This window comes from Nerophis ophidion, linkage group LG06, assembly GCF_033978795.1.
Source record: "Nerophis ophidion isolate RoL-2023_Sa linkage group LG06, RoL_Noph_v1.0, whole genome shotgun sequence".
NCBI lineage: Eukaryota > Metazoa > Chordata > Actinopteri > Syngnathiformes > Syngnathidae > Nerophis > Nerophis ophidion.
This window is the reverse complement of record NC_084616.1, coordinates 17,153,060-17,176,710: the sequence shown is the minus strand read 5'-3', so window position 1 is coordinate 17,176,710 and position 23,651 is coordinate 17,153,060. Positions and strand designations below refer to the sequence as shown.

Here is a 23,651-nt window from a genome sequence, read left to right as displayed (position 1 = left end):
ATATATATTATATATATATGTGTATATATATACATACACACGTATATATATATATAAAATATATATATATATATATATATATATACACACATATATACATACATATATATATAAATGTGTATATGTATATATATATATATATGTATATGTATATGTATATATATATATATATATATATATTTATATATATATATATATATATATATATATATATATTTATATATATATATATATATATATATATATATATATATATATATATATATATATATATGTACTTGAAGTTGCCTTATCGATTGGGAAAATGCATTTTTAGACGGCCGCAGTTTGGGGACCACTGGTTTGAATTGTCGCAATGATTAATATTACTTTAGACAAAACAAGATTCCACAAATAGTTTTGTCATTTACTCTGAACTTCATAAATGTTCATATCTCTGGCAACTAATCATTATCATTACCCAAATTTTATTAATAAGAAAATAATCCTTGTATTTATTTGCAATAACAGCAATATTACCAATAATAATTGCAATCATTCAAAATATTATTATTATTACATATTATTTTTAAGAGGTAATAATTTGTTACTAAAAATTAAAATAATAATAGTAACTTTTATTAAATATATTTGGGGGAAATTAACTGATTAACATGCAAATTAATATTTTTAGTGGTAGTAATAGTAAATACTGTTTTAGCTGATATGTTGCGTTAGATCAGGGGTAGGGAACCTATGGCTCTAGAGCCAGATGTGGCTCTTTTGATGACTGCATCTGGCTCTCAGATAAATCTTAGCTGGCATTGCTTAACACGATAAGTCAGTGTTTTTCAACCTTTTTTGAGCCAAAACACATTTTTTTCATTGAAAAAGTTCTGAGTCGCACCACCAGCAGAAAACATAAAAAAAATTAAACTCAGTAGCCGATATTGACAAAAAAAATAAATTGTTCTCGAAATAGCTCTTGTCTCTATGTAGGTGTACTGTCGAACCGTAACTTATTTTGAGTTTTTTCGGTGTTTTCCTGTGTGACTTGCACTCCTATTTTGGTGGCTTTCCTTCTTTTGTTGGTATTTTCCTGTAGCAGTTTCATGTCCTCCTTGAATGCTATTCATCGCACCTGCCTTGTTTTTACAATCAAGACTATTTAAGTTGTGCGGACGCACTCCTTCTTTGTGTGGACATTGTTGATTGTCATGCCATGTACGGATGTACTTTGTGGACGCCGTCTGCTCCGCACACTGTAAGTCATTGTTGTCGTCCAGCATTCTGTTTTTGTTTACTTTGCAGCCAGTTCAGTTTTAGTTTTGTTTTGCTTCAATGCCTTTTCTTAGCGGCACTCGCCTTTTGTTTATTTTTAGTTTAAGTGTTGGATACCTTTTTACCTACATGCTGCCTCCCGCATATTGTGATTACGACATACCATGTTCCCGACATCTACAAAAGCAATTAGCTACCTGCTGCCACCTACTGATATAGAAGAGTATTACAAGCTTTCTCTGCCGAGCTCTAGACAACACAGACACTCAATAACAGCACATTTTTGAATCATAGTTACAGGTTTGCAAAAAATATTATCAACCCAATTAGGTGAAATTATATAATCTCTCCCACGACACACCAGACTGTGCCGCGGCACAGTGGTTGAAAAACACAGCGATAAGTAATGAATAATTCCGCTGGTAATCACAGTGTTAAAAATAACGTTCAAAATATAAAACATTCTCATGCATTTTAATCCATCCATCCGTTTTCTACCGTTCCTGTTCAAGAAGTCGCATTATTGGTAAGAACTATTTTATTCATTAGCTTCAGAATAACAATGTTCTTAAAAAGAAGAAGACACCTATTATATTCTTAAAATGTTGGTCTTACTTAAAAATGCACACATTTATTTGTATTCAGTGTTAAAAACTATTATATGGCTCTCTCGGAAATACATTTTATAATATTTTGCTTTCATGGGTCTCTCAGCCAAAAAGGTTCCCGACCCCTGCGTTAGATTATGTTTTTTTTTTGTGTGTGTACATGTAAAAATATTTTTTTACCATTCCTTTCTTTTTTATAATGAATTTTCATGGCCAAATTTATTTTTCTTTTTTTATAAATAAACGGCTAAATTTAAACTCATTAAGAAGGGCATTTTTCTCACTTTCCATTTTGCGAAAGCCAAAATAAGACAAATCCCTTTTAATAAACACGTTCCGCTAACGAGCAGTTTGCGTATCGCCTTGGCTTGTTTTGCTACATTGAAATCCTTTCCCCCCCCCGAACAAAAAAAAAAAAAAACACCTACGTTCAACACATAACACTGGGCTAATTAGCTTAGCTACGAGACCACGTGCAATTATAGGTACGTAAGTAAGTGCATGCTGATAGAACTCTGCAGAACAACATCGAATAGAAGTCTAAGTTTGTCTTTTTCCAACGCACAAATGTTGCTCAATGACGTGATTTTGAGGAACATGGGAGGTTTGAGCGACACGTGAATGCGCGAGTGCGCGGTCGAAATGATGCCAGGAGACGCTGGCGTACTTTGATGGCGCACCTCAGTGGTGTGTCGAGAAAGACACATTTATCGGCAATTGTTTCTGTCAACAAATACGTCATGTATGAAATAAATGAAAGTGTTCAGATTTGTCCAAAAAACTATTAAAACAACATAAAACAAGTTTACTTTCTATGTTCCTTCTTTTACCTTTTATTTACCTTCTTTTACCTTCTATATTCCTCTGTTTACCTTATTTACTACTTCTAACTTCCATTCCCCCTTTTTTATCTGACTTTTACCTTCTATATTCCTTATTTTACCTTTTATTTAGCTTCTTTTACCTTTTACTTAACTTGTTTTTTCTTCTTTATTCCTCATTTATCTTTTATTTAGCTTATTTTACCTTCTTTTTAACTTATTTTACCTTCTATATTCCTCCGTTTCCCTTTTATTTACTACTTCTAACTTCTATATCCCCTTTTTTGCCTGACTTTTACCTTCTTTATTCCTTATTTTACCTTTTGTTTAGTTTATTTTACCTTTTACTTGACTTATTATACCTTCTACATCCCTCCGTTTAACTTTTATTTAGTTTCTTTTACATTTTATTTTACTTATTTTACCTTCTATATTCCTCCTTTTACCTTTTATTTAGCTTATTTGACTTTCTATTTAACTTATTTTACCTTTTATATTCTTCCGTTTACCTTTTATTTACTACTTCTAACTTCTATTACCCCTTTTTTACCTGACGTTTACCTTTTATTTAGCTTCTTTTACCTTCTATTATATTTATTTTGCCTTCTATATTCCTCCGTTTACCTTGTTATTTTCTACTTCTAACTTCTATATCCCCTTTTTACCGGACTTTTACTTTCTATATTCCTTATTTTACCTTTTATTTAGCTTATTTTACCTTCTATTTAACTTATTTTACCATCTATATTCCTTCCATTCACATTTTATTTACAACCTCTCACTTACTATTCCTTTTTTTTACCTGACTTTTACCTTTTATTTAGCTTCTTTTACCTTCTATTTTACTTATTTTACCTTCTGTATTCCTTCTTTTACCTTTTATTTATTACTTTTAACTTCTGTATCCCCTTTTTTTTTACCTGACTTTTATCTTCTATATTCCTTCTTTTACCTTTCATTTAGCTTCTTTTACCTTATATTTAACAAATTTTACCCTCTATATTCCTTTGTTTACCTTTTATTTACAACTTTTAACTTCTAATTCACCTTTTCTTGCGTGACTTCTACCTTCTATATTCCTTCTTTAACCTTCTATTTACCTTATTTTAGCTTTTATATTCCTTCTTTTACCTTTTATTAATTACTTCTAACTTCTGTATCCCCTTTTTTTAACCTGACTTTTTTGCCTTCTATATTCCTTCTTTTACCTTTCATTTAGCTTCTTTTACCTTCTGTTTAACTTATTTTACCCTCTATATTTCTCTGTTTACCTTTTATTTACTACTTTTTACTTCTAATTCCCCTTTTATTACCTGACTTTTACCTTTTACATTCCTTCTTTTACCTTCTATCTACATTTTTTACCTTCTATATTCCTTGTTTTACCTTTTGTTTACTACTTCTAACTTCTGTTTCCCCTTTTTTTACCTGACTTTTACCGTCTATATTCCTTCTTTTAACTTCTTTAACCTTCTATCTACCTTATTTTACCTTTTATTTACGACTTCTAGCTTCGGTTTCCCCTTTTTTTACCTGACTTTTACCGTATATATTCCTTCTTTTACCTTTCATTCAGTTTTTTTAAACTTTCTATTTAACTGATTTTACCTTCTATATTCCTCCGTTTACCTTTTATTTACTACTTCTAACTTCTATTTCCACTTTTTTTACCTGACTTTTACCTCCTATATTCCTTTTCACTTTATTTTACCTGAAATTCACATCTATTACCATCGTTTACCTTCTCTTCAACTAGTTCCACCTTCTTTTTCCGAACTTTATCAGATTCTCATTAGTTCCATTAATCAAACGATTAATCGAAGCAACATAACACGAATCAATTTTTTTTTCTTTTTCTAATCAAATAAGTTGATTAACCATTTGAGTCACGGTATGTGAAGGGAAACCGGTCGCCGTCGTCGTGGAAACGCGAGTGTACAAAAGCGCATGCTGCATTACCGAGCTCCATAAAAGGCAATAGCGCCCCCTATGGTGGCGGAAGTGAACGTAACAAGTATACTGCGAGAGTAAACGTTAAATCGAGTGCATGTAAACGTACTGACGCTGATATGTTTAGAGGGGTAGGACACGCACGCACACACACACACACGCACACACACACACACACACACACACAGACAGACAGACAGACAGACAGACAGAGGTGTGTGTGTGTGGCGCTCACACACTGCTGGGGTTGTAGCACAGCATGTTGAGCTGCAGGTTGTCCTCCCAGTGTCTGAGGATGATGAAGAGCTGGTTGGCGGCGGCCTTCACCGACGCCACGTCCCGGCCTTCCGGGACGTCCTGGTCGCCGAGCCACATGCTGGCCTTGGCGGCCAACAGCTCCCACTCGATGAAGTAGCTGGCGGAGCTGTGCTCCAGCCAGGCCAGGGCCACCGCCGTCGCCCACACCAGGCTCTCCGGGTCCAGCGCCCCCTCGGCGGCGCCCGCGCACGGTGTCGGCTCGCACGGCTCGTCTTCTGCGCTCTCCGCGCGGCGGCCCAAGCTGCTGCGGTGGCTGCCGAATGGGGACCGCCACTTCAGCTTGTCCATGGGCACGTTGATGGCGTCGCACAGGGCGGCGTCCAGCGGGAAGGCGCCGCACGCCAGCTGCAGCGACACCTGCGGCGGCACGACAACATTTTACACCGTCCGTCCATCCATTTTCCACTCTGTTCCACACAAACTTGAAATAGGCCAGGGGTCGGCAACCCAAAATGTTGAAAGAGCCATATTGGACCAAAAATACAAAAACAAATCTGTCTGGAGCCGCAAAAAATTAAAAGCCATGTTACATACAGATAGTGTTTCATGAGATATAAATTGAATCAAGAGGACTTAAAGGAAACTAAATGATCTCAAAATATAGTTATAAATCAGGCATAATGATGCAATATGTTATACAGCTAGCCTAAATAGCATGTTAGCATCGATTAGCTTGGACCAAAAATACAAAAACCCCAAAAATTTAAAAGCCATATTACATACAGATAGTGTGTCATGAGATATAAATTGAATTAAAAGGACTTAAAGGAAACTAAATGAGCTCAAATATAGCCACAAATGAGGCAGAATGATGCAATGTGTACATATAGCAAGCCTGGATAGCATGTTAGCATCGATTAGATTGGACCAAAAATACAAAAAACAAAAAAAAATAAAAGCCATATTACATACAGATAGTGTTTCATGAGATATAAATTGAATTAAGAGGACTTAAAGGAAACTAAATGAGCTCAAATATAGCTATAAATCAGGCATAATGATGCAATATGTTATACAGCTAGCCTAAATAGCATGTTAGCATCGATTGACTTGGACCAAAAATACAAAAACAAAAAAAATTAAAACCCATTTTACATACAGATAGTGTGTCATGAGATATACATTGAATTAAGAGGACTTAAAGGAATCTAAATGAGCTCAAATATAGCTACAAATGAGGCATAATGATGCAATATGTACATATAGCTAGCCTAAATAGCATGTTAGCATCGATTAGCTTGGACCAAAAATACAAAAACAAAAATAAAATTAAAAGCCATATTACATACAGATAGTGTGTCATGAAATATACATTGAATTAAGAGGACTTAAAGGAAACTAAATGAACACAAATATAGCTACAAATGAGGCATTATGATGCAATATGTACATACAGCTAGCCTAAATAGCATGTTAGCATCGATTAGCTTGGACCAAAAATACAAAAAACCCCAAAAATTAAAAGCCATATTACATACAGATAGTGTGTCATGAGATATAAATTGAATTAAGAGGACTTAAAGGAAAAAAATGAGCTCAAATATACCTACAAATGAGGCATAATGATGCAAAGTGTACATACAGCTAGCCTAAATAGCATGATAGCATCGATTAGCTTGGACCAAAAATACAAAAAACAAAAAAAATTAAAAGCCATATTACAGACAGATAGTGTGTCATGAGATATACATTGAATTAAAAGGACTTAAAAGAAACTAAATGATCTCAAATATAGCCACAAATGAGGCATAATGATGCAATGTGTACATATAGCAACCCTGGATAGCATGTTAGCATCGATTAGCTTGGACCAAAAATACAAAAAACAAAAAAAAATAAAAGCCATATTACATACAGATAGTGTTTCATGAGATATAAATTGAATTAAGAGGACTTAAAGGAAACTAAATGAGCTCAAGTATAGCTATAAATCAGGCATAATAATGCAATATGCTATACAGCTAGCCTAAATAGCATGTTAGCATCGATTAACTTGGACCAAAAATACAAAAACAAAAACAATTAAAACCCATTTTACATACAGATAGTGTGTCATGAGATATACATTGAATTAAGAGGACTTAAAGGAATCTAAATGAGCTCAAATATAGCTACAAATGAGGCATAATGATGCAATATGTACATATAGCTAGCCTAAATAGCATGTTAGCATCGATTAGCTTGGACCAAAAATACAAAAACAAAAATAAAATTAAAAGCCATATTACATACAGATAGTGTGTCATGAGATATACATTGAATTAGGAAGACTCAAAGGAAACTAAATGAACACAAATATAGCTACAAATGAGGCATAATAATGCAATATGTACATACAGCTAGCCTAAATAGCATGTTAGCATCGATTAGCTTGGACCAAAAATACAAAAACCCCAAAAAATTAAAAGCCATATTACATACAGAGAGTGTGTCATGAGATATAAATTGAATTAAAAGGACTTAAAGGAATCTAAATGAGCTCAAATATAGCTACAAATGAGGCATAATGATGCAATATGTACATATAGCTAGCCTAAATAGCATGTTAGCATCGATTAGCTTGGACCAAAAATACAAAAACAAAAATAAAATTAAAAGCCATATTACATACAGATAGTGTGTCATGAGATATACATTGAATTAGGAAGACTCAAAGGAAACTAAATGAACACAAATATAGCTACAAATGAGGCATAATAATGCAATATGTACATACAGCTAGCCTAAATAGCATGTTAGCATCGATTAGCTTGGACCAAAAATACAAAAACCCCAAAAAATTAAAAGCCATATTACATACAGAGAGTGTGTCATGAGATATAAATTGAATTAAAAGGACTTAAAGGAAACTAAATGAGCTCAAATATAGCCACAAATGAGGCATAATGATGCAATATGTACATACAGCTAGCCTAAATAGCATGTTAGCATCGATTAGCTTGGACCAAAAATACAAAAAAACCCCAAAATTAAAAGCCATATTACATACAGATAGTGTGTCATGAGATATAAATTGAATTAAGAGGACTTAAAGGAAACTAAATGAGCTCAAATATGGCTATAAATGAGCCATAATGATGCAATATGTACATATAGCTAGCCTAAATAGCATGTTAGCATCATTTAGCTTGCAGTCAAATATGTCTGATGAGCACTCCACACAAGTCAATAACATCAACAAAACTCACCTTTGTGCATTCACACGCAACGTTAAAAGTTTGGTGGACACAATGACAGAGAAAAAGAAGTGGCATAAAACACGTCCGAGAAAGTCGGAAAAAGTTATACATGTAAACAAACTAGGGTGAGTTCAAAGACCGCCCAAATTAGTAGGACAAAACTTAGTAGGACAAAACGGCGCTCACCAAATACTCGAATCAGTGAAGCATGTTTAATACTAACAGTGTGCTTTATTACAATTAGTGAGGTTGTGTGCGAGCTTTTTCAGCCTATTTTGCATCCCTTTACCCTACTTTATTGTGAGCATGTTAGCATGTTAACATTAATATGCTAGCGGTTAGCATATGTCAAACAGCAGGTTATATGACTCTAAAGTGTAAGGCTGGGGAAAAGTTAGCACTTTTAATGTTAGCATGCTAATGTTAGCATGCTAACAGAGTAACGAGTGTCACATACCAGGTTAAATAACTGTCGGGTAAACGGTTGCAAAATTAGCTGAAGAAGCTCACACTTTAATGTTAGCATGCTAACATGCTAACATTAATCATAGCATGCTAACGTGCTAACATAAAAGTTAAAGCTTTTTCAGCTAATTTTGCATCCGTTTACCCTACTCTAATGTTAGCATTTTAGCATGCTAACATTAAAATGTTAACAGTTTGAGGGACGGCGTGGCGCAGTGGGAAAAGTGGCCGTGGGAAAGTGGCCGTGCGCAACCCGAGGGTCACTGGTTCAAATCCCACCTGGAACCAACCTCGTCATGTCCGTTGTGTCCTGAGCAAGACACTTCACCCTTGCTCCTGATGGTTAGCGCCTTGCATGGCAGCTCCCTCCATCAGTGTGTGAATGTGTGTGTGAATGGGTAAATGTGGAAGTAGTGTCAAAGCGCTTTGAGTACCTTGAAGGTAGAAAAGCGCTATACAAGTACAACCCATTTATTTATCATTTAACAGTTTGCATGTGTCAAATAGCAGGTTATATGACTCTAAGGTGTAAGGTTGGGGAAAAGATAGCACTTTAATGTTAGCATGCTAACGTTAGCATGCTAACACAGTAACGTGTCACATACCAGGTTAAATGACTGTCGGGTAAACGGTTGCAAAATTAGCTGAAAAGGCTCGCACTTTAATGTTAGCATACTAACATTAATCTTAGCAAACTAACATGCTAACATAAAAGTGCAAGCTTTTTCAGCTAATTTTGCATCCGTTTACCCTACCTTAATGTTAGAATTTTAGCATGCTAACACTAAAATGCTAATGGTTAGCATGTATCAAATAGCAGGTTATATGACTAAGGTGTAAGGCTGTGGAAAAGTTACAACTTTAATGTTAGCATGCTAACAGAGTAACAAGTGTCACATACCAGGATTTAATGACTGTAGGGTAAACAGTTGCAAAATTAGCTGAAAAAGCTCGAACTTTAATGTTCGCATGCTAACATGCTAACATAAAAGTGCATGCTAACAGAGTAACAAGTGTCACATACCAGGTTAAATGACTGTAGGGTAAACAGTTGCAAAATTAGCTGAAAAAGCTCACACTTTAATGCTAACATAAAATTGCAAGCTTTTTCAGCTAATTTTGCATCCGTTTTCCCTACTTTAAAATGCTAACAGTTAGCATGTATCAAATAGCAGGTTATATGACTCTAATGTGTAAGGCTGGGGAAAATTTAGCACTTTCATGTTGGCATGCTAACGTTAGCATGCTAACAGAGTAACAAGTGTCACATACCAGGTCAAATGACTGTAGGGTAAACGGTTGCGAAATTAGCTGAAAAAGCTCGCACTTTAATGTTAGCATGCTAACATGCGAAAATTAATCTTAGCATGCTAACATGCTAACACCCTACTTTAATGGTAGCATTTTAGCATGCTAACATTAAAATTTTAATGGTTAGCCTGTGTCAAATAGCAGGTTATATGATTCTAAGGTGTAAGGCTGGGGAAAAGTTAGCACTTTAATGTTAGCATGCTAACATTAGCATGATAACAGAGTAACAAGTGTCACATACCAAGTTAAATGACTGTAGGGTAAACGGTTGCAAAATTAGCTGAAAAAGCTCGCACTTTATTGATAGCGTGCTAACAAACTAACATTAATCTTAGCATGCTAACATGCTAACATAAAAGTGCAAGCTTTTTCAGCTAATTTTGCATCCGTTTACCTTACTTTAATGCTAGCATTTTAGCATGCTAACATTAAAATGCTAACAGGTAGCATGTGTCAAATAGCAGGTCATACGACTTTAAGGTGTAAGGCTGGGGAAAAGTTAGCACTTTTAATGTTAGCATGCTAATGTTAGCATGCCTACAGAATAACGAGTGTCACATACCAGGTTAAATGACTGTCGGGTAAACGGTTGCAAAATCAGCTGAAAAAGCTTGCACTTTAATGTTAGCATGCTAACATGCGAACATTAATGTTTGCATGCTAACATAAAAGGTCATGCTTTTTCAGCTAATTTTGCATCCGTTTACCCTACTCTATTGTTAGTATTTTAGAATGCTAACATTAACATGTTAACAGTTAGCATGTATCAAATAGCATGTTATATGACTCTAAGGTGTAATGCTGGGGAAAAGTTAGCACTTTGTTAGCATGCTAATGTTAGCATGCTAATAGAGTAACAAGTGTCACATACCAGGTTAAATGACTGTAGGGTAAACGGTTGCAAAATTTGCTGAAAAAGCTCGCACTTTAATGTTAGCATGCTGCTAACATTAAAGTGCGAGTTTTTTCAGCTAATTAGCATTTTATCATTTTAGCATGCTAACATTAATGTTAGCATGCTAACATGCTAACATAAAAGTGCAAGCTTTTTCAGCTAATTTTGCATCCGTTTACCCTACTTTAATGTTAGCATTTTAGCATGCTAACATTAAAATGTTAACGGTTAGCATGTATCAAATAGCAGGTTATATGACTCTACGGTGTAAGGCTGGGGAAAAGTTAGCACTTTAATGTTAGCATGCTAACGTTAGCATGCTAACAGAGTAACAAGTGTCACATACCAGGTTAAATGACTGTAGGGTAAACGGTTGCAAAATATGCCGACAAAGCCCGCACTTTAATGTTAGCATGCTGCTAATATTAAAGTGTGAGCTTTTTCAGCTACTTAGCATTTTAGCATCCATCCATCCATCCATTTTCTACCGCTTATTCCCTTTCGGGGTCGCGGGGGGCGCTGGCGCCTATCTCAGCTACAATCGGGCGGAAGGCGGGGTACACCCTGGACAAGTCGCCACCTCATCGCAGGGCCAACACAGATAGACAGACAACATTCACACTCACATTCACACACTAGGGCCAATTTAGCATGCTAACATTAATGTTAGCATGCTAACATGCTAACATTAAAGTGCGAGCTATTTCAGCTAATGTTGCATCCATTTACCCTACTTTACTGTTAGCATGCTAACATTAGCTTGTGTCAAATAGCAGGTTAAATGACTGTAAGGTGTATGGGTGTGGAATTAAACAAAAAAGTGTAAAATTTTGCTAAAAATAGAGCAGGAAATGGAATGTTTTTGAGCTTAAACCGACTGTTTTTACTCAATTTCAATGTGCAGATGTGACTCAAAACACTTGACAATGGCCACAGTTTGACCCTGGAACTGATCAAGTGATTAAGTGATTGAAAAAAATATTTTAAAAGACGTTTTTTTTTTCTTGAATGTTGACGGAAAAAAAAAAAAAGGATCAGATTTAATCAGGAATAGAACATACCAGAGGGATGTAGTCCTTGTTCTCGTTCTCGCCCTCGCCCATGGAGTCCGCCGACTTGCTGTGGGACCGGCTCATGAACCCTTTGGCGGCCCTGGTCAGGAGGCGGGTCCTGCTCAGTGCCAACCTGGCCCACAGGAAAACTCTGGTCAGCAACACGTCTGCACGTGTCCCGCTAACACCCACCTGGCAGAAAAAAGACCCTCCACCGATTTCTGAGACTGGTCTGACGTCACTGATGGACTTCTTTGGGTCACTGAGAAGAAAAAGAAGAGTCTTTCTGGCATTTTTCATGGACATCATAAAAGTATCCTACATGATAATAACAATAGACATTTATCATTTTAAGTATTATAAATAATAATTAACTTACAATTTTCATGGCTGCAAAAGTGCCAAAGTAGTTGGGAAAGGGCATGTTCACCACTGTGTTGCATCACCATTTCTTTTCACAACACTCAATAAACGTCCGGGAACTGAGGAAACTCTAGTAAAGTTTTAACTCGCACTTACAGATGTCGCGACCGACTGTAGTTACTGACATTGGTTTTATGGAGTGGTCCTGAGCCCATGTGGTGATATCCTTTACACACTGATGTCTGTTTTGGATGCGGTACCGCCTGAGGGGTCAAAGGTCCGTCATATGGTCGCTTACGTGCAGTGATTTCTCCAGATTCTCTGAACCTTTCGAAGTGGCAAAAAAGACTGAGAAAGTTGAGGAATGCTCGTCAAACGCTTATTTGGCACATGGCACGGGTGAACAGGCTAATTGGGAACAGGTCAATGATTGGTTGTAAAAGCAGCTTCCATGAAATGCTCGGTCATTCGCAAACAAGGACGGGGTTTAAGGGTCGCCAATTTTTCAACAAATGCCTGAGCAAATTGGTTAAGAACAACATTTCTCAACCAGCTATTACAAGGAATTTGTACATTTCTCCATCTACGGTCGGTAATATCATCAAAAGGTTCAGAGAACATGGAGAAATCGCCAAAAACCAACATTGAATGCCAGTGACCTTGGATCCCCTCAGGCGGTACTGCATCAAAAACCGACATCAGTGTGTAAAGGATATCACCACATGGGCCCAGGAACACTTCAGAAAACCGCTGTCGGTCGCTACATCTCTAAGTCCAGAGTCGGGACCCAGGATAGACCGCTCGCTTGTGTATCGACTGGGGACATCTTTGCGCTGCTTATCCGCCTTCGCTGGCTCCACTTTGGACGGGACTCTCGCCACTGTGTTGGATCCACTTTTGGACCGGACTCTCACGGTTGTGTTGGATCCACTTTGGATTGAACTTTCACAGTATCACGTCAGACCCGCTCGACATCCATTGCTTTCGGTCCGCGAGGAGGGGATTGCCCACATATGCGGTCCTCTCCAAGGTTTCTCATAGTCATCATTGTCACTGTAACCGACGGTACTGCATCAAAAACCGACATCGGTGTGTGAAGGATATCACCACATGGGCCCAGGAACACTTCAGAAAACCGCTGTCAGTAACTACAGTCGGTCGCTACATCTCTGAGTCCAGAGTCGGGACCCAGGATAGACCGCTCGCTTGTGTATCGACTGGGGACATCTTTGCGCTGCTGATCCGCCTCCGCTGGCTCCACTTTGGACGGGAGTCTCGCTACTGTGTTGGATCCACTTTTGGACCGGACTCTCACGGTTGTGTTGGATCCACTTTGGATTGAACTTTCACAGTATCACGTTAGACCCGCTCGACATCCATTGCTTTCGGTCCCCGAGGAGGGGATTGCCCACATATGCGGTCCTCTCCAAGGTTTCTCATAGTCATCATTGTCACTGTAACCGACGGTACAGCATCAAAAACCGACATCGGTGTGTAAAGGATATCACCACATGGGCCCAGGAACACTTCAGAAAACCGCTGTCATTAACTACATCGCTACATCTCTATGTCCAGAGTCGGGACCCAGGATAGACCGCTCGCTTGAGTATCGACTGGGGACATCTTTGCGCTGCTGATCCGCCTCCGCTGGCTCCACTTTGGACGGGACTTTCGCTACTGTGTTGGATCCACTTTGGACTGGACTCTCACGGTTGTGTTGGATCCACTATGGATTGAACTTTCACAGTATCACGTTAGACCCGCTCGACATCCATTGCTTTCGGTCCCCGAGGAGGGGATTGCCCACATATGCGGTCCTCTCCAAGGTTTCTCATAGTCATCATTGTCACTGTAACCGACGGTACTGCATCAAAAACCGACATCGATGTGTAAAGGATATCACCACATGGGCCCAGGAACACTTCAGAAAACCGCTGTCACTAACTACAGTCGGTCGCTACATCTCTGAGTCCAGAGTCGGGACCCAGGATAGACCGCTCGCTTGTGTATCGACTGGGGACATCTTTGCGCTGCTGATCCGCCTCCGCTGGCTCCACTTTGGACGGGACTCTCGCTACTGTGTTGGATCCACTTTGGACTGGACTCTCACGGTTGTGTTGGATCCACTATGGATTGAACTTTCACAGTATCACGTTAGACCCGCTCGACATCCATTGCTTTCGGTCCTCTAGGAGGGGATTGCCCACACATGCGGTCCTCTCCAAGGTTTCTCATAGTCATCATTGTCACTTTAACCGACGTCCCACTGGGGTGAGGTTTCCTTGCCCTTATGTGGGCTCTACCGAGGATGTCGTTGTGGTTTGTGCTGTGGTTTGTGCAACCCTTTGAGACACCAGTGATTTAGGGCTATATAAAAAAACAATGATTGATTGATCGATTGAAGTTAAAACTCTACTATGCAAGGCCATGGACGGGTCCCTGGTTCAATCCCCACCTAGTACCAACCTCGTCACGTCCGTTGTGTCCTGAGCAAGACACTTCACCCTTGCTCCTGATGGGTGCTGGTTAGCGCCTTGCATGGCAGCTCCCTCCATCAGTGTGTGAATGTGTGTGTGAATGGGTGAATGTGGAAGTAGTGTCAAAGCGCTTTGAGTACCTTGAAGGTAGAAAAGCGCTATACAAGTACAACCCATTTATTTATATTTATTTACATTTATCAACAACACCCGGAAACGCTTCGCCGGGCCCGAACTCATCTAAAATGGACTGATGTGTTCTGTGGTCTGACGAGTCCATATTTCAAATTGTTTTTTGGAAAATGTGGACCTTGTGTCCTCCGGAACAAAGAGGAAAAGAACCTTCCGGATTGTTCTAGGGCGCTAGTTGAAAAGCCAGCATCTATGATGGTATGGAGGTGTATTAGTGCCCAAGGCATGGGTGACTTAAACACCGTTAACGCTGAAAAGTACATACAAGTTTTGGAGCAACATCCAAGCAACGTTATCATGGACGCCCCTGCTTATTTCAGCAAGGCAACGCCAAGCCACGTGTTACAACAGTGTGGCTTCATAGTAAAAGAGTGTGAATAAGTCCGAGAACGTCTTTTTTTTTCAAGGTGGTGGTACAAACCTTCTGTAAAACTGCATCTCTCCCAGCTGGACGAGGACGGCGTGCTGCAGGGAGAAACGCCGTCGTCCACGCCTGACACAAAAAACACAAAAGTGTTTTTATTCCGCCACCAAGAGAGGAAAAGATGAGGAGAATGGAACTCGTGAGGCGTCGCCATTAAGGGAGGACATCCTACAACAACATACTGTTATGCGTGGCGGCGTCCTCCGCGTCCTCCGACACGCCGCCGGACTGCGAGCGGCCCAGTCCCACCGAGTAAGCTCGGTTCTTCCCGCTCCCCGACTTGGAGCTCGAGCCTCGTTTGAAGCCGTCGCCTAAAAGTGAGAAAATTACAAACATTTCTGTAATATTTATGAAAATAAAACTTTCACTTCTTTACATTTGTAAAACTCGTTTTTTACACTTAGACAGCAAAAAAAATGTTCAAATGGTCCGTAAAAAAAAAACTAAAAAAAAACTAGGCTTTGCTACACATCTAAAAAAGCAGCCCAATTTTGTTCACGCAGTAGAAGCATTTAAGTCCCATTTTAAAACTAATTTGTATACTCTAGGCTTTAAGTAGACCCCCTTTTTTAGACCAGTTGATCTGCCGTTTTTCTTTTCTCCTCTGCCTCCCTCACCCTTGGAGAGGGGGGGCACAAGTCCGGTGGCCATGGATGAAGTGCTGGCTGTCCAGAATCCGGACCCGGGGTGGACGGTTGGGGACGTCTCTGCGCTGCTGACCCATCTCCGCTTGGGATGGTCTCCTGCTGGCCCCACTATGGACTGGACTCTCACTATTATGTTAGATCATCTATGGACTGGGTTCTCACAATATTATGCTGGATCCACTATGGACTGGACTCTCACTATTATGTTAGATCCACTATGGACTGGACTCCCACTATTATGGAAGATCCACCATGGACTGGACTCTCACAATATTATGCTAGATCCACTATGGACTGGACTCTCACTATTATGTTAGATTCACTATGGACTGGACTCTCACTATTATGTTAGATCCTCTATGGACTGGACTCCTCACAATATTATGCTGGATCCACTTTGGACTGGACTCTCACTATTATGTTAGATCCAGTATGGACTGGACTCCCACTATTATGGAAGATCCACCATGGACTGGACTCTCACAATATTATGCTAGATCCACTATGGACTGGACTCTCACTATTATGTTAGATTCACTATGGACTGGACTCTCACTATTATGTTAGATCCACTATGGACTGGACTCTCACGATTATGTTAGACCCACTATGGACTGGACTCCTCACTATTATGTTGGATCCACTATGGACTGGACTCTCACTGTTATGTTAGATCCACTACGGACTGGACTCTTATGATTATGTTAGATCCACTATGGGCTGGACTCTCACTCTTATTTTAGATCCCCAATGGACTGGACTTTCACAATATTATGCTAGATCCACTATGGACTGGACTCTCACTATTATGGTAGATCCACTATGGACTGGACTTTCACAATATTATGCTAGATCCACTATGGACTGGACTCTCACTATTATGGTAGATCCACTATGGACTGGACTCTCACTATTATGTTAGATCCACTACGGACTGGACTCTCACGATTATGTTAGCTCCACTATGGACTGGACTTTCACAATATTATGCTAGATCCACTATGGTCTGGACTCTCCCAATATTATGTTTGATCCACTATGGACTGGACTCTCACTATTATGGTAGATCCACTATGAACTGGACTCTCACAATATTATGCTAGATCCACTATGGACTGGACTCTCACTATTATGTTAGATCCACTATGGACTGGACTCTCACTATTATGTTATATCCACTATGGACTGGACTCCTCACTATTAAGTTAGATCCACTACGGACTGGACTCTCACGATTATGTTGGATCCACTATGGACTGGACTCTCACAATATTATGCTCGATCCACTATGGACTGGACTATCACTATTATGTTAGATCCACTATGGACTGGACTCTCACAATATTATGCTAGATCCACTATGGAATGGACTCTCACTATTATGTTAGATCCACTATGGACTGGACTCTCACAATATTATGCTAGATCCACTATGGAATGGACTCTCACTATTATGCTAGATCCAGTATGGACTGGACTCTCACTACTATGTTAGATCCACTATGGACTGGACTCTCACTATTATGCTAGATCCACTATGGACTGGACTCTCACTATTATGTTAGATCCACTATGGACTGGACTTTCACAATATTATGCTCGATCCACTATGGACTGGACTCTCACTATTATGTTAGATCCACTATGGACTGGACTCTCACAATATTATGCTAGATCCACTATGGACTGGACTCTCACTATTATGTTAGATCCACTATGGACTGGACTCTCACAATATTATGCTAAATCCACTATGGACTGGACTTTCACTATTATGTTAGATCCACTACGGACTGGACTCTCACTATAATGTTAGATCCACTACGGACTGGACTCTCACGATTATGTTAGATTCACTATGGACTGGACTCTCACGATTATGTTAGACCCACTATGGACTGGACTCCTCACTATTATGTTGGATCCACTATGGACTGGACTCTCACTATTATGTTAGATCCACTACGGACTGGACTCTTACGATTATGTTAGATCCACTATGGACTGGACTTTCACAATATTATGCTAGATCCACTATGGACTGGACTCTCACTATTATGGTAGATCCACTATGAACTGGACTCTCACAATATTATGCTAGATCCACTATAGACTGGACTCTCACTATTATGTTTGATCCACTACGGACTGGACTCTCACGATTATGTTAGATCCACTATGGACTGGACTTTCACAATATTATGCTAGATCCACTATGGACTGGACTCTCACTATTATGGTAGATCCACTATGGACTGGACTTTCACAATATTATGCTAGATCCACTATGGACTGGACTCTCACTATTATGGTAGATCCACTATGGACTGGACTCTCACTATTATGTTAGATCCACTACGGACTGGACTCTCACGATTATGTTAGCTCCACTATGGACTGGACTTTCACAATATTATGCTAGATCCACTATGGTCTGGACTCTCACAATATTATGTTTGATCCACTATGGACTGGACTCTCACTATTATGGTAGATCCACTATGAACTGGACTCTCACAATATTATGCTAGATCCACTATGGACTGGACTCTCACTATTATGTTAGATCCACTATGGACTGGACTCTCACTATTATGTTATATCCACTATGGACTGGACTCCTCACTATTAAGTTAGATCCACTACGGACTGGACTCTCACGATTATGTTGGATCCACTATGGACTGGACTCTCACAATATTATGCTCGATCCACTATGGACTGGACTATCACTATTATGTTAGATCCACTATGGACTGGACTCTCACAATATTATGCTAGATCCACTATGGAATGGACTCTCACTATTATGTTAGATCCACTATGGACTGGACTCTCACAATATTATGCTAGATCCACTATGGAATGGACTCTCACTATTATGCTAGATCCAGTATGGACTGGACTCTCACTACTATGTTAGATCCACTATGGACTGGACTCTCACTATTATGCTAGATCCACTATGGACTGGACTCTCACTATTATGTTAGATCCACTATGGACTGGACTTTCACAATATTATGCTCGATCCACTATGGACTGGACTCTCACTATTATGTTAGATCCACTATGGACTGGACTCTCACAATATTATGCTAGATCCACTATGGACTGGACTCTCACTATTATGTTAGATCCACTATGGACTGGACTCTCACAATATTATGCTAAATCCACTATGGACTGGACTTTCACTATTATGTTAGATCCACTACGGACTGGACTCTCACTATAATGTTAGATCCACTACGGACTGGACTCTCACGATTATGTTAGATTCACTATGGACTGGACTCTCACGATTATGTTAGACCCACTATGGACTGGACTCCTCACTATTATGTTGGATCCACTATGGACTGGACTCTCACTATTATGTTAGATCCACTACGGACTGGACTCTTACGATTATGTTAGATCCACTATGGACTGGACTTTCACAATATTATGCTAGATCCACTATGGACTGGACTCTCACTATTATGGTAGATCCACTATGAACTGGACTCTCACAATATTATGCTAGATCCACTATAGACTGGACTCTCACTATTATGTTTGATCCACTACGGACTGGACTCTCACGATTATGTTAGATCCACTATGGACTGGACTTTCACAATATTATGCTAGATCCACTATGGACTGGACTCTCACTATTATGGTAGATCCACTATGGACTGGACTCTCACAATATTATGCTGGATCCACTATGGACTGGACTCTCACTCTTATGTTAGATCCACTACGGACTGGACTCTCACGATTATGTTAGCTCCACTATGGACTGGACTTTCACAATATTATGCTAAATCCACTATGGTCTGGACTCTCACTATTATGTTAGATCCACTATGGACTGGACTCTCACAATATTATGTTTGATCCACTATGGACTGGACTCTCACTATTATGGTAGATCCACTATGAACTGGACTCTCACAATATTATGCTAGATCCACTATGGACTGGACTCTCACTATTATGTTATATCCACTATGGACTGGACTCTCACTATTATGTTAGATCCACTATGGACTGGACTCCTCACTATTAAGTTAGATCCACTACGGACTGGACTCTCACGATTATGTTAGATCCACTATGGACTGGACTCTCACAATATTATGCTCGATCCACTATGGACTGGACTATCACTATTATGTTAGATCCACTATGGACTGGACTCTCACAATATTATGCTAGATCCACTATGGAATGGACTCTCACTATTTTGTTAGATCCAGTATGGACTGGACTCCCACTATTATGGAAGATCCACCATGGACTGGACTCTCACAATATTATGCTAGATTCACTATGGACTGGACTCTCACTATTATGTTAGATCCACTACGGACTGGACTCTCACGATTATGTTAGATCCACTATGGACTGGACTCTCACGATTATGTTAGACCCACTATGGACTGGACTCCTCACTATTATGTTGGATCCACTATGTACTGGACTCTCACTATTATGTTAGATCCACTACGGACTGGACTCTTACGATTATGTTGGATCCACTACTGACTGGACTTTCACAATATTATGCTAGATCCACTATGGACTGGACTCTCACTATTATGGTAGATCCACTATGGACTGGACTCTCACAATATTATGCTACATCCACTATAAACTGGACTCTCACTATTATGTTAGATCCACTACGGACTGGACTCTCACGATTATGTTAGATCCACTATGGACTGGACTTTCACAATATTATGCTAGATCCACTATGGACTGGACTCTCACTATTATGGTAGATCCACTATGGACTGGACTCTCACAATATTATGCTGGATCCAATATGGACTGGACTCTCACTATTATGTTAGATCCACTACGGACTGGACTCTCACGATTATGTTAGCTCCACTATGGACTGGACTTTCACAGTATTATGCTAGATCCACTATGGTCTGGACTCTCACTATTATGTTAGATCCACTATGGACTGGACTCTCACAATATTATGTTTGATCCACTATGGACTGGACTCTCACTATTATGGTAGATCCACTATGAACTGGACTCTCACAATATTATGCTAGATCCACTATGGACTGGACTCTCACTATTATGTTAGATCCACTATGGACTGGACTCTCACTATTATGTTAGATCCACTATGGACTGGACTCCTCACTATTAAGTTAGATCCACTACGGACTGGACTCTCACGATTATGTTAGATCCACTATGGACTGGACTCTCACAATATTATGCTCGATCCACTATGGACTGGACTATCACTATTATGTTAGATCCACTATGGACTGGACTCTCACAATATTATGCTAGATCCACTATGGAATGGACTCTCACTATTATGCTAGATCCAGTATGGACTGGACTCTCACTACTATGTTAGATCCACTATAGACTGGACTCTCACTATTATGCTAGATCCACTATGGACTGGACTCTCACTATTATGTTAGATCCACTATGGACCCGACTCTCACAATATTATGCTCGATCCACTATGGACTGGACTCTCACTATTATGTTAGATCCACTATGGACTGGACTCTCACAATATTATGCTAGATCCACTATGGACTAGACTCTCACTATTATGTTAGATCCACTATGGACTGGACTCTCACAATATTATGCTAGATCCACTATGGACTGGACTTTCACTATTATGTTAGATCCACTACGGACTGGACTCTCACCATAATGTTAGATCCACTATGGACTGGACTCTCACAATATTATGCTAGATCCACTATGGACTGCACTTTCACTATTATGTTAGATCCACTACGGACTGGACTGTCACTATATTGTTAGATCCACTATGGACTGGACTTTCACTATTATGCTAAATCCACTATGGACTGGACTGTCACTATTATGTTAGATCCACTATGGACTGGACTCTCACTATTATGTTAGATCCACTATGGACTGGACTTTCACTATTATGTTAGATCCACTATGGACTGGACTCTCACTATTATGCTGGATCCACTATGGACTGGACTCTCACTATTATGTTAGATCCACTATGGACTGGACTCTCACTACTATGTTAGATCCACTAATGACTGGACTCTCACACTATTATGCTGGATCCACTATGGACTGGACTCTCACTATTATGTTAGATCCACTATGGACTGGACTCTCACTATTATGCTGGATCCACTATGGACTGGACTTTCACTATTATGTTAGATCCACTATGGACTGGACTCTCACTATTATGCTGGATCCACTATGGACTGGACTCTCACTATTATGTTAGATCCACTATGGACTGGACTCTCACTATTATGTTAGATCCACTATGGACTGGACTCCCACTATAATGGAAGATCCACTATGGACTGGACTCTCACTATTATGTTAGATCCACTATGGACTGGACTCTCACTATTATGTTAGATCCACTATGGACTGGACTCACTATTATGTTAGATCCACTACGGACTGGACTCTCACGATTATGTTAGATCCACTATGGACTGGACTCTCGCGATTATGTTAGATCCGCTATGGACTGGACGTTCACAATATTATGCTAGATCCACTATGGACTGGACTCTCACTATTATGTTAGATCCATTATGGACTGGACTCTCACTATTATGTTAGATCCACTATGGACTGGGCTCTCACAATATTATGCTGGATCCACTATGGACTGGACTCTCACTATTATGTTAGATCCACTATGGACTGGACTCTCACAATATTATGCTAGATCCACTATGGACTGGACTCTCACTATTATGTTAGATCCATTATGGACTGGACTCTCACTATTATGTTAGATCCACTATGGACTGGGCTCTCACAATATTATGCTGGATCCACTATGGACTGGACTCTCACTATTATGTTAGATCCATTATGGACTGGACTCTCACTATTATGTTAGATCCACTATGGTACAGACCCCACATAAGGGCAAGGAAAAACTCACACCCAGTGGAACGTCGTTGACAGTGACAATGATGACTATGAGAAAACTTGTAGAGGACCGCATATGTGGGCAATCCCCCCACCCCCTCAGGGGACAGGAAGCCATGGATGTCAAACGGGTCTAACATGATATTGTGTAAGTCCAATCCATAGTGGATATAACATAACAGTGAGAGTCCAGTCCAAAGTGGATCCAATATGGTAGCGAGAGTCCCGTCCATAGTGGAGCCAGCAGGAAACCATCCCAAGGGGAGGCGGATCAGCAGCGCAGAGATGTCCCCAACCGATACACAGGCGAGGGGTCCATCATGGGTCCCGACTCTGGACAGCCAGTACTTCATCCATGGGCACCGGACCTGTGTACCCCCCAAACCCCCTCCACAACGGAGAGGGTGACAGAGGAGAAAAAGAAAAGAAACGGCAGATCAACTGGTCTAAAAAGGGGGTCTATTTAAAGGCTAGAGTATACAAATTAGTTTTAAGATGAACTGTTACCGGGAGGGCATTCCAGAGTACTGGAGCCCGAATGGAAAACGCTCCATAGCATACTTGCCAACCCTCCCGAATTTTCCGGGAGACTCCCGAAAATCAGCGCCTCTCCCAAAAACCTCCCGGGACAAATATTCTCCCGAATATCTCCCGGTTTTCAGCCGGAGCTGGAGGCCACACCCCGTCCTGAGTGAGGACAGCCCAGCACATGGAGCCATCCTTGGGGAAGAGACGGGGGGGGGGACAACA

The 23,651-nt window shown here is 39.9% G+C and overlaps 1 protein-coding gene across 2 annotated transcripts in view; it reads right to left on the bottom strand.

Annotated features, from left to right (window-relative positions):
* Positions 1–283: 283 nt before the first annotated feature.
* vwa5b1 (von Willebrand factor A domain containing 5B1) overlaps positions 284–23,651 on the bottom strand; it is a 93,199-nt gene continuing 69,831 nt past the window's right edge. For both annotated transcript variants that reach the window (XM_061902854.1, XM_061902855.1), the window contains exons 18-22: positions 15,498–15,626; positions 15,313–15,384; positions 12,052–12,121; positions 11,869–11,992; positions 284–5,314 (exon numbers count right to left, since the gene is read on the bottom strand). In XM_061902854.1, coding sequence (XP_061758838.1) covers positions 4,871–5,314; positions 11,869–11,992; positions 12,052–12,121; positions 15,313–15,384; positions 15,498–15,626 — 839 coding nt within the window. In that variant the 3' untranslated portion in view covers positions 284–4,870. The remainder of the gene's footprint in view (positions 5,315–11,868; positions 11,993–12,051; positions 12,122–15,312; positions 15,385–15,497; positions 15,627–23,651) is intronic.